At 47.0% G+C, this 12,328-nt stretch overlaps 1 protein-coding gene across 1 annotated transcript in view; it reads left to right on the top strand.

The window, feature by feature from the left end:
- The first annotated feature begins 284 nt into the window (after positions 1 to 284).
- Positions 285 to 12,328, top strand: part of Tspan5 (tetraspanin 5) — a 160,019-nt gene continuing 147,975 nt past the window's right edge. Inside the window, exon 1 of the mRNA XM_051185411.1 lies at positions 285 to 434. Within this exon, the coding sequence (XP_051041368.1) occupies positions 354 to 434 (81 nt within the window). The 5' untranslated portion in view covers positions 285 to 353. The remainder of the gene's footprint in view (positions 435 to 12,328) is intronic.

The raw sequence follows: 12,328 nt of genomic DNA, 5'->3' as shown, positions 1-12,328 counted from the left end.
CGGCGGGCGGAGCGAGCGGTGGGAGGCGCGCGAGCGGGCGGCGGGCAGCGTCTCCGCCGGCATCTGCGCGGCCGCCACTGCCCGGAGCCCGGGGACCGAGCGCCGGACCCGCCGCCTGGCGCACGGACGCGAGGCTCCCGCTTTGTGCTCCGTGCCTGTTCGACGAGGCTTCCCGGCGGTTGCGGCCACCGCGTCCCGGCGGCCTCGGAGGCCCGCGGCTGGAGGTGCCGGAGCCGCTCGGTCCGCGCGGCTGAGCCCCGCGTGCCCTGCTGCTCGCCGGGCTGCTCCGAGCCGCGGTGCTCCGGGGCTCCAAACTCGGGCTGGCGGGGAAAGTGTCTTCATGAACCCAGAGGATGTCCGGGAAGCACTACAAGGGTCCTGAAGTCAGTTGTTGCATCAAATACTTCATCTTTGGCTTCAATGTCATATTTTGGGTAAGTTGGAGCGCTCTTGGGCTTCCAAGTGCCGTGGCGGATGGGTGGGCGACGGTCCCCCGCTGTGGTCGCTGCCTTTACTTTTCGCCGCCCCCGGGGAGCCTGCCCTTGCCGGGGCTAGAGGCTTCTACCTTCCGCCTTCCCGGCTCGAGCGCGAGGGAGACAAACACTTCATCCTTCCCAGGACCCGGAGGAGATGAAAAGAGGAACCGAGCCGGGCAGGGGGCAGCCAGGCCTCAGGGTGGCTTTTTTCTTTCTCTTTTTTTGAAAAAAAAAAAAAGGGGGGGGTTGCATAGCTTGGGCACGGATGGGAGGACGCCTCGGCAGTTTGAGAAACGAGCGAGTACACGGATTAGGTTTGCTTCCCGTGGGATCTGGATGTTGGGCAGAGCGTGGTGTCATAATGGGGCAGGCTAATCGGGCAGAGCCGACCCCGAGATCCACCTTCCAGCGCCGTTCTGATTGGCCGAGGGCTTGGCTCCGTGTTGCCGCGGCTGGTCTGTGCCGTGCTCAGCGTGTATCTCCTTGCACCATCTCGGGCTTTGTGTAGGATGCAGATGCGTGGTGTGTGGTTCTGTAATGTGCACGTAAATAACGCGTCTTGCATGCTCCTCTCTGGCTGTAAAGCGCTTTCTTCGCATAATGGACTGGTCAAGTGGGCGTGTGGGGTGGAGGGGTTTATATCTGTGTGTATCCTTGTGGAATAACTAGTCGCCAGTCAACATATGTTCCAGTGTGCGCTTGCCTCACGTCCTCCCTTTTTAAAGGGGTGACACACAGCGGGGCCGGGTTTTTAGTAACCCTCGGAGAAACGCTAAGGAGAAGGTGGTGTGTTTTACTGACTAGCAGGCGAGCTGCTTGCACACCGGGTTCAAACCGTGCACTGCTTGGCACTGCCATGTGCGGTGTGCCGGGCGCCTATTGTAATCAGGCTGGGACCCTACTCTTTTGTTTTGGTTCTTTTCTGCGACCTCACAACCATGTTCAGCAACCAGACAAAGAGTTCTGTAGGACGAGGGGGAAAATGGTTGGTTGGAACACTATATTATTTTTCAGTCCACCTCTTCCTATTGGGTCGTCTTCCTCGATGACACCTTCTCTCCACGGGCGGTTAAGATGGTGGCTTTCCGTGGGGGTATCCCCAAGTTTCTGCAAGGTTAAATAACAATGACCCAGCGGTCTGAATACAGTACATTTTCATTTTTGGACTTCCCTTAATTGTGGCGGTTTGCTGTAAATACATACGTCTGTGAGAATAGTTGTTTCCTCACTCACAAGCTCATTTTAGTTTTCATCAGAGTGGCCATGTGTGTGTTGTGGAAGGAAATGGACTTTGTGTCAGCATGTCATCTGTTCTCAGGGCTGGACTAGATTGATGAGGGAGCGTGGGAATGGACACCATACCCAACCATTCACAGTCGTGTGTGTGTGTGTGTGTGCGCGCGCGTGCGTGCACGTGCATGTGTGTGTGATGGTATGTGGTTCCTGGGGGCATCCCCCCCCCACAATCCCTGCTGTAATTAGAGCAAGAGGAAATGATTTTCTTTTTTTGCTTCTCTCCTGGACCCTTTCTGGAAATGTTTAAAGTGGTGGGTAGGCATATTTCCCAGTGAGCTCTTCTGATAGCATTGAACTATGAGAGGCAAGGGCCGTGGAATGGGGCTGCAGGGGCGTTTGGTTCAGGCCTCTTCATTCCACTCGAGCAGTTCCAAAAGTTGCACATTTCAGCTACCAGGCAACAAAAAGCACCCATGGGCTTTCTCCGCAGTTTCATAGCAGGGAATGGAAAGGAAATGAAAAGGATTGGGGAATGTTTCCCTGGCAGTTGGGTGTAATTTTGTGGCGAGCACAAAGGCAAATTTAGCCCTGTCTCTGGATTAGGCTGCAGCAAAGCCCCTGAACTGTGGAGGGCTTCGACAAAATTGCAGATCAATGGTGTGGAGAGTTCCAGAATAGGGCTCACGTCTTAGGTGGTTTTGAAGGTATTCCTGCGGGCGGTAGGTAGTTTTGTGGGAAGCCTGGGCAGCGTTGCTGAGGAGGCCCCTACTTAGTCCTTTACACTCCCTGCCTTTTCAGTGTCAAGGCCCACCCCTAATCCTTTTTCTGTCCTGCTTGCTGTCTCCAAATTGCCTTCTATTTAAATGCCCCATTTTATCAGGACCAGTGGCTCTAGCAGAAAGCAGCGGGAAAATACCCATGTTATAATTAAAGCAATCCACACTAAAATGTTAGTGACTGGCGATCTGGCAGCGGCTATACAAACTTGCACGCCTCTCCTCTGTGGAGCCTCCGGCCCGCCTGTGATCGCCACAAACAGCAGAGCCGGTGCTTCGGCTGCACAGGTATGAAGGAGACATTGCTAGCAGAGACCACGGGTGCCTAATCTCTCATTTTCACATTGACAAGGTGACTGGATTTGAAATTCATTGAAGACATTTGAATGTAGCAGTTCTTGTAAAATAAAAGTGAACACACAGTGGCAGCTGTGACAGTTCGGATCTCTTGCTAATCAGCACGGTGACTGTTAGTCACTTAACTGCCCTGGCCTTCGCGCTTCTCAGCTAGTAAAATGAAGGATTTGGTTGAATTGTGAGGGTTTTTTTTCTTTCTTTCTGCTTTTGGCAAAGAATTTGTTGAGTTCTAATAATGCCGGGCAAGATGAAATGTGAGAGAGGGGTGATAGGCTGTAATGGGAAAGGCATGGAGACTTGCCTAGTTATGGACTGTCCTTTACTGAGACTCAGGGATTATTTGTTTTTCATTTCTTCCTGAATGATCCTCTCACTTAGAAAAACAAAACAAAACCGAAAAACCCTTTCACTAAATTTCCCTAGCTTGTGGAGTTATTGTCATGGCAGGTATGTTTCCCTATCTGCTCTGTGAATCTCAAGAATGTAGTCCTGAGTCATCATTATTATTAGAATTACAGCTTCACGTGTAAAATCCTAATTCTTTTATGTAACAGTTGTGATATTCTGAGTCAGGAAGCCAACATCTTGTAGAGATTCCTTTCTTGTTAGTTGTCACAGGGTGGGGGGAAAGCCTTGCTTTTCTTGCTCTATATTGGAAGAACTCTAGCCAGCAGGAATTGATTTTATTGAGGGTGTCACCATAGGAAGACATTACTCACAAACACTGAGTTGTCTTTGGGGCAGAGGGGAGGGGACAAGAGGTGTTTTGTTTCCAGGTCAGTCCTTTGGGGAGTTTGAGTCTCATCACTGGCCATTTGTAGAGGTTTTGTTCTGGCCCTTGACACCTAACTGTGTCCCAGCAAATGAGTGAATGTCAGCATCCATCCTGGTTATTTATTGCTGCACACAACAACCCCCCCCCCAACTTCAGTACTTTAAAACTAAACCTCATTATGACAGTTCACAGTTTGGCCACTGGACTACTCACAGGGATGGTTCTAATCTGGGATCTCTGCCCACCCACCTGCTGTGAGCTGTGCCTGGCCTTTTTTTTTTTTTTTTTTAATGCCTCCTTTGGGTGGGGAGCCCAGGCTGGTGCTCACCTGTGACTGGCAGGAGACACTGATGGCCAGCTCTGGCACAGTACAGGGATTGCACTGTCTGGGATTCTGCTGTCTCAGACTTGAGGCAGCTTCCGGGCAGTTTAACAGCACTGCCATTTGGCATATTGATGGAGTCTTGTCAATTGTCAGTTCTGTCCTTGATAGGGAAGTGTCAAGGTCACTTTGTTATGTGGTGTTCTGGCTAGGTTTCTGTCACCTTGACACAAGCCAAAGTTATCTGAAAGGAGAGAACCTCAACTGAGAAACCCTCCATAAGTCCAGCAGTTGTATATTTTCTTAATTAGTGATCTGTGGGGAAGGGCCCAGTCTGTTGTGGGTGGTTCGATCCCTGGGCAGGTGGTCCTGGGTTCTATAAGAAATCAGGCTGAGCAAGCCAGTAAGAGAAATCAGGCTGAGAAAGCCAGTAAGAAGCACTCCTCTGCATCAGCTCCTGCCTCCAGGTTCCTGCCCTGCTTGAATTCCTGCCCTTGTGATGACAAACCGTTAAATGGAACTGTGCGCGAAATAAACTCTTTCCTTCCCAAGCTGTTGTTGGTCATGGTGTTTTATCATAGCAGTAATAATCCTGACTAAGACATGTGATTCCAGCCATCTTTAGAAAGTGACTTATTAGAAAAACATGACCCCACTGATCAGCAGAAGCTTTGAGTTAGTTGGTAGGACCACTTGTTATTTTGTTCTCTGTTCTGTCCAAGGACTAGAGCAGCTATGGTCTGTTTGAGGCCAGATGTCTCTTTGGTGTGCTTTCAGATATTACTGTGTGTTGCAAGCCAAGGTTCATCCAGGACGGATGGCAGAATGCTGGATATAATTTATTTCCATGGGGCTTACATTCCAAGAAGAGGGAGACTCAGGGAACCTTGGGCTGTGGGTGGGGCATCAAGCAGGATGTCTTATCTTATGATTCAGTATAAATTTCAAGATGTTCTGGAACGTTGGTACATCAGCAGTTTATAAGTCATAATTTTTGTTTTAATTTGCTAGACATCTGTTAGCTTTGGTGGCAACCGTATGGAAGTATCAATTGCCTTTCGAGTGACTGGGAGATGGGGGAAGAAAGCTAAATGTGGCTACGTGACTGGCTCTTGAGAGAAGGGTGGGGAAGGTGTGTGGGCCTCAGAGGGGAAAGTCAGGACCCACCATTGGGTTCACTATGGGACTGTGCATTCTCAGTGGACGATGCTCTGGAAGGTTGAAGAGCCAAAAGCAAAAGTTGGGAAGCCAGGTAACTAATATGCCACCCTGCATGCATAAAGTTGCAACTGGAAGCTCAGTTAGTGGGGTCACCCTGTCCTGATGTCCACACTGCCATGTTGTTCCTTAGGAAAGTGAAAGCAAGGTCCTCTTTTGATTTCTCCATGGGGGTCTTGCTATTTCGTCCAGCCTAGCCCAGCCTGGTGGCCAACCCTACCCCATAAACTCCTTCCCCAGTCTGACCGAGTGGCTGCAGGTATAGACACAAGCTGCTGTGCCTAGACCTGTGTGCGTTTTCAGAAGCCACAGCTTTACAATTATGATGCCCTTTTAAAAACCTGTGAAAGTATCTTGCAGAAACAGATGATGGTGTTTTTGTGACCAATACAGAAATCGGAGCACAGAGGTGTGAAGTGGCTTTTGGGGTGGGTGTTGGAGCACTTGTGGGGTTCGCTTTGGGAGTGTCAAGTCTGTTCTGCAGCCATAGCCCCAGTTTCTCAGCCTGAAACTTATTTTAGAAGGCACTTGTTATTCTAAAATTAAACATCAAGTAAGTCATTTGCATCTGTTCATAATTGAAAAGTGATAAAGTTTTTGCATATGCCACAATTAACACCACCCACAAAGCACACACAAAGTTTAGGATAAAATGTTTTTAAAGAGTATGCTAGGATACTAAATTGTTATGTGGTCTGTTGAAAAACTCATAAATGACAATTAGAGTACTAACAAGGGTATTGCTGAGTCAATATGTTTATTTCTACACATAACGCCGACTGCCTTAAAATGGCTATCTTGAGAACTGTCACTCTGCCCTTCTGTATGTCCTGTGTGGGGACCATCTCCCAATCATTTCCGTAAGCCCAGTGTGTCTCATGTCATCTGAAACACATATGTTTGTCAGATGGATGAAGTTCGGAATGTTGAGAAAGCCCGTGGATCCACCCTTCTGGTCAGGAAGCCTTCGATTCTCTAACAGGCAGCCATTGTCTAAGGGACGTCTGTCTTGCGAACATTTGGTTAGAGAGTCGCATCCGTCTTCAAACCCGATGTAATGTCTCTGACGTTTCCAGCCTCCCAACTTACTTTTGTTTCTTCTTTTTTAAATTAAACATTTTAAAGAATTTATGTCCGTGGGCGTTTTGCCTGCGTTGTGTGTCTGTGCACCATGTGCATGCCTGGTTCATGCAGAAACCAGAAGAGGGTGTTGGATCCCCTGGAACCAGAGTTCCAGATGGTTGTGAGTCACCACGTGGGTGCCAGCACCCTGAACCACACACAGCCATCTCTCCAGGCCCTCAGTGTTGATTTTTCAGTTTAATTTTAAAGCATATCCCAAACCTATAGGAAAATAACAACTGGCAAAGTTGTGTTTAAAAGAGGCATTTGTTTTTAAGTTTTCCAGCTTATTTTTTGTCTACCTGATGGCTCTCGCCAACACTTTCAGTGTGACGTTTATCTCCAACAGTATTCTCCTTGGTAGACACAGTACCACTGGGGAATGCACATTTCTACCTCCCAGGCCTTGGGTCCCCTTCACTGTCCCAATCTCAATCATGGCATTTAAGGTTAAGGAGTGCAGGCCAGAGCGATGTATCACACCTGCTAACATCTCAGTCTCTTTGAGCCGTCCGCTTTTAGAACTTTGATGCTTTGGAAGATTATAAACCGACGGCAGCCTGACTGCTTTCGCTGTGGATTGCCTGCAGGCTCCCAGTGCTTAGGTTCCGGCTGTGTGTTTTGGGGAGGCAGAGTCCAGGAGAGAAGTTGTGCATCCATATATCTCATTAAGTGGCAGTGATCTTTAGCTAGGGTGTTGCCTGCCAAACTTCTCCACTCATGTAGGTACTTTTGTTGCTTTGGCGACTTAGAACTACTGTTTGCCAAGTCACTTTGAAGCTATAGACTAGCCCATATCTCCTTGACTTTTCAACTGATGTATTTTTTTTTTTTTTTTTGTCTTTTCCCCTTTCCATCCTCGTATGGTTTCAACAGTGAACCCAAATTAAATCCTCATCTCTTCAGTTGCTTCTTCAGTCACAATGATAAGAAAGGTAACCAACCCTTTGTCCCTACTGCCCAGTGCCCAGGTGTCCTGGACCACAGCCCCTCACCCTCCCTGGTGGGACATCCTCCTCCTGATGGTACGAGCTCTAGGCTCCCACAGCGTCCTTCTGTTACCTGAACCTTTACGAGAAGCTTGCCTTGCGTGCGCCTATCCAAAGACTTATATCCCTCCTTCCTTATTTTAAAATAGCCACAATACCATTTCTAAACCCATTTTTCACCTTTCGAGGATCCAGCCTCCTTGTGTCTCATGGACAGGCTGTGCTCCGGCCTGGTCACAGGCTCTGGGCATGATGCTCTGCCCAAGTTCTCATTTGCATGCACTTTGATTACTGTAGGAACCAGAATGGATCACATTTTTCACAGATTGTTCCAGCTCTCTAGAGGGCTGTTAGCCTTGAGTTCCAGGTTCTACACAGAGCCGGAAGCCTCTACTGTGCTGATTTGGCTTGGAAGAAGTTATTGTTACATTATAGAGCAGTGTTTAGGGCTCATCAAAGGCTGAGAGACTATACTTCCAGAGTCATTATCCTGCATTAAATGAGATTATACATGTGAAAGCACTTTGTAAGAAGCAAATCTCTCAGTGCAAACATTGGTTATTAACTCAGGCTAAACCAGTCATCTCCCAACAGCCAGAGAACATAGTTGGCTCAGGTTGAGTTTCTAGTGAAGTTACACCTTCCATCTTCTTTTCGAGTGAGCTTCTGCTAAGCCTGTGCACCCAGGGTGGGCACTAGTCTCCGAAGCCTTACCCTTCACGCTAGTGGTTTCAGCTTGGATCTGGAATTGCATAGATGCGCTTAAATGTTTATTCTGGCCCATTGCTTTGCAAACTCAGCAGTATCTGTAAGCATCCTCAAGAGCTGGAGGAGTGTTGTGCAGGGGAAAGGTGGAGCCGATGTGTTGATGTGTCTCTCTTCTCCAGAGAAGCTTGGCTGTCAGTTTCATTAATTTGGAACCTTATCATGGGGGGGGGGGAAGGAGAGAGAAGTTTAATAGTTAGGCTCCTATCACTCTGACAGAATACTTTAGGTGACGGCTTAGGAGGATGGGAGGTACAGTCTGGTTTACCGTCTCAGAGGTCCATGGTTCTATCGCCCTGTTTGGAGCCTATAAGCAGCACATGATGTACGGAGCACATGCACGTCATCTTGGCAGGCGTGTGTAGAAGCAGCTACTCATGGAATGGTGATTGAGACGTAGAGAGAAGGCAGAGAAAGGGACATGGTCCCAGCATCCTTTCAAGGTTATGCCTCCAGTGACCTGACTTCTTCCAGAGAAGCTCCGCACTTAGAGGCCCTGCCTCCCCTCAGTAGTACCAGAAGCAGGAACCTGAGATTTCATGCTTTATGTGGTACAGATTATAGCAAAGGGTTCCTGCTGAAATTAGAGGAAGAGGAGGAGGAAGAGGACGGAGAAGAGAAATCATGGCCGTCTTTAGCAGTCCACAGGATCCATCTTTCTAGTCAAGGAAACCTAGATGGCTAAGACACGTTTAAAGACAGTGATTGTGGGACTGAGGAAGCACGCCCTTGGTGGAGTTCCTGCCCAGTGTGCACAGGGCCCTGGCTTGTGTCCCCTTCATTGCCAAAAATAAGGTGGCAGTTAGGTGGTAGGTGGTTAGAAGACAGGTACATAAATAAATTAAACAACAGCAGTGTTCATCATGGGTGATGTGACTTCTGTAGGACATGATGACTTGGGGTTTTACTCCCGTTTGGCCACACTAGCAAGCTAGAAAACTTCAATCTTCTCACTGGGGAGATCTGATTCAGTGGGACCATCAAGACAGGGTATAATTGGTGGTATTAGTATTGTATTTAAAAAAAGAAAAGTTTTACAGGTCATACCCTCAGCCAGGTTGCGCTTTATTTTTTGGGGTGGTAGAGATGTGTCTTGACCCACCCCTCCATCTTTGAGGGAGGCAGCTAGGTGGTACAGACATGAGCCCAGGGTGTTTGACTGCACCAGCACAGGGAGCTGCTGCTCTTCTCTTACTGGTATAAAAGATGCAGCCTATTCAGTCCCCCAAGGAATTTCTTATTAATCCAAAAGTGCCGGTTTATTTTTAAACCCGAGGGCCCTAAAAACAAAACGAGAGCATATCTTTAAAGAGCGTGTACAGCAGTGCATATGCCAGCCTTCAGGGCCATAGAGGATGGAAGCTACTTAGAGCAGGCAGGCTGGAAAACTCTGCACCCATGGGTGGGGTCTGCCTGTGTAACCACAGGCGGCGAGGTGATTGCCACATACCGACCTCCTTCTCAAGTACCACCCTTCCGTCCACAGAACCTCTTCCTGCCGGCTTCCATGTCTTGGGCTGCCTGAACCTCTGGCCTTGATGGGGCTCTCTTCAGAGGGGGGAAGTCAGCAGGGAGGCCAATATGACCACTTCACAGGTGACTCTGCTACAGGGCATGGAAGGGACATTTCTCCTTCCAGGACCAGTTCATTAGCAGTCACTAGGACAGGTGACGGCAAAGCAGACGTGGAAGACAAAGAGGATGTCTCAGTTTTCTTTATCATTTCATTACAATTACAGTACCGTGTCCAGAGTGTTCTGCAGAGTACAGGGACCCTCCCTCCCTCCCTCTCCATTCCCCCCCCTCCATTCCATAGTTTCATCCTTCCCTACCCCCTTAAAATTACATATTTTGATTATAGCTGGGTACCTAAAGTGGAGACACTTTGAAAGAGTTGAAACTGTGAATAAAAAAATCTCCATTCTTTGAGATATTTCATTGGGGTTAGCCCTACTCCTAAAATAGAAAACAAAATAAAAAGCAAATAAAAAAACAAAACAAAACGTAAGACCAGAGTGGCATGCAAACCCTGTGGTTATCCTTGTGATACTATCCATATGTGTAAATGATTGCTAATTAGGAATTGTAAGGCATAATTTAAGAATATATAATTACCAATCTTAACAGAGTGGGTTTGAGAATGGGTGGCAGCCCAGTTTGCTGCCCATCTTCACCACAGGCATGGAGGTATTCTGTAGGCCTCCAGCGACTGTTTACTATTTAGATGTAGATTGTGTGACGTAGGCTTTTCTATTCGTCCAGCCTTCTTTCCAAATTACACTTGGCACCAAAGCTTGAATTTCTAAAAATCTGGAGGGAACAGCTGGTGCTCTAATAAATATTCAGGCCAGCTATTTTAATGCTGTGTACTCAATTAAGTTGTCCTAATAAAAGAGGAGCACTTGCCCTAAGCATTTCTCAAAGTATAATGTTTTGTTTCTAACAAAAATTTTCCTCAACGAAAGATTTCTCGAAGTGTTAATATTTCTCCCAGGCACCCTTAAAACATCACTGTGCGCAATGGGTCTTTTACCCGGCTATGGTGACGTTCAGTCCTGAAGTGTGCACCTTCATGGCCCACACATAACCCCAGACCATTCATCCTCTTTCCAGGAAAATTCTTGGCTTTTGTTTTATGAAGTGTTCTCTGTTCAGACTGGCCTCGAACTCATGATCTTTCTGCATCAGCATCCCAAGTGCTGAGATTACTTGCATGCACCACCATACCCAGCTTAGGAGAGCTGTTCATATGACATAGCAGCACATAGGAATCCATAGTACATTTTGGTTTAGTCACCTGGTGCTCTTGTGTTATGTAGAGTCTGCTGTTAAGAGTTTGGACTTCAAGAATGTCACAGTTGTTTTTTTTTTTTTTTTTTAACTCTACTCCATCCCAGCCTTAGGACTTAAGACAAATTACTTACTTGCTGGTCAAATATTTTCTCCCTTTGCAAAATGGCATGTTTAGTAGAAGTTTTAATATTATTTTTAGTTCTAGGACCTGTGTTTGAATACAGGACCTCATACATGCTGAGCAAGCAAGCAAGCAAGAAGCTTACCATCAAGGTTCACTCCCCCCCCCACCCAGCTTAACCCCTTCTTTTGAGACATGGTCTAACTTTGTATCACTGGCTGGTGTGGATTTTAGTATATAGATCATATTGGGCTCCAATTCACAGAGATCTGCCTGCCTCTGCCTCCTGAATGCTGGCATTAAAGGTGTGTACACCATTGGTTAATTAATATTCTTTTGTTGTTTTTTTGAGACAGTTTTAATTGGTACTCTTAACGGGATGGTTAAAAGGGAGGGTCTGTCTCAGTCATGAGGACTGGAGGGAAGATGTGTGTAAATTGCCTGGAATACTCTGTTTGCATCAGCAGTCACCACTGCTTTTTCAACACCATCATGCCTTTTGGTGGCTTCCCCATCCCTTCTTTGGAACCATTAAGATAATTGTACAGTGTAACATGTATTTTTCTGTTCTCTGCAATGTTCTGTCTGCATAAATGTATTTTGAGAATAACTAAAGAGAAATAGATCCATCAAATGTTCATAGTGCTCTTTTTGCTGTCTCGGCTAGCACAAAATTCTTACGAAGACCAGGCCATGAATTCATAGCTATTGTTTATTTATTGTTGATTTCTCACTTTCAGTATCCAGTGCATTGATTAATTTCTTATTGCTGTGACCAAATCCCTGTGAGAGGCAATTCAAAGGGGAGGGGTTAATTTTGGCTTACATTTCACTTAGACAGCCCATCATGGTGGGGAAGGCATGGCGGTATTTATGGCTGGGTGATCACATGGCTGGGACTCCTCACATGTTGATGGGCCAAGATGCAGAGAAAGTAGAATTCTGGCTACTTTCCTAGGTAGTCTAGTCAGCCTGACAATAAAGAGGAGCCATGGTACCTGGTTATAGAGACTCTTCAATTTCTTTGCAAAACCACAGAGCCTGTATTAGACTTTTGTGACAGGAAGTTTGGTTGTAGAAGCTCGGTTGTAGAAGCATAGCTCTGGTACCAACCCTAGTTGGTTGGTACCATCTAGTACTGGGGTGAAGGATGGGGAGTACTCTATTGGCATTTGCTAAAGTTGGGGATTCTAGAGCTCTCTAGGTGGACTAACTATAGTTTCTGCTTTTTATTCTGTTTTTTTTTTTTTTTTTTTTTTTTTTTTTTCCGATACATTCTTCAAGTCGTAAAAGCGAAAGCCCTATCTGTGATGGCAATGACTTGTGAGCTTCCCTTTGTATGTCCTTTCTGGGGATGGCCAGCTAGGATTTTGGCCTA

Source organism: Phodopus roborovskii, unplaced genomic scaffold (genome assembly GCF_943737965.1).
Source record: "Phodopus roborovskii unplaced genomic scaffold, PHOROB, whole genome shotgun sequence".
NCBI classification, from domain to species: Eukaryota; Metazoa; Chordata; class Mammalia; order Rodentia; family Cricetidae; genus Phodopus; species Phodopus roborovskii.
Note: the sequence above shows the minus strand (reverse complement) of the source record. Positions and strands in the feature narration are given on the sequence as shown.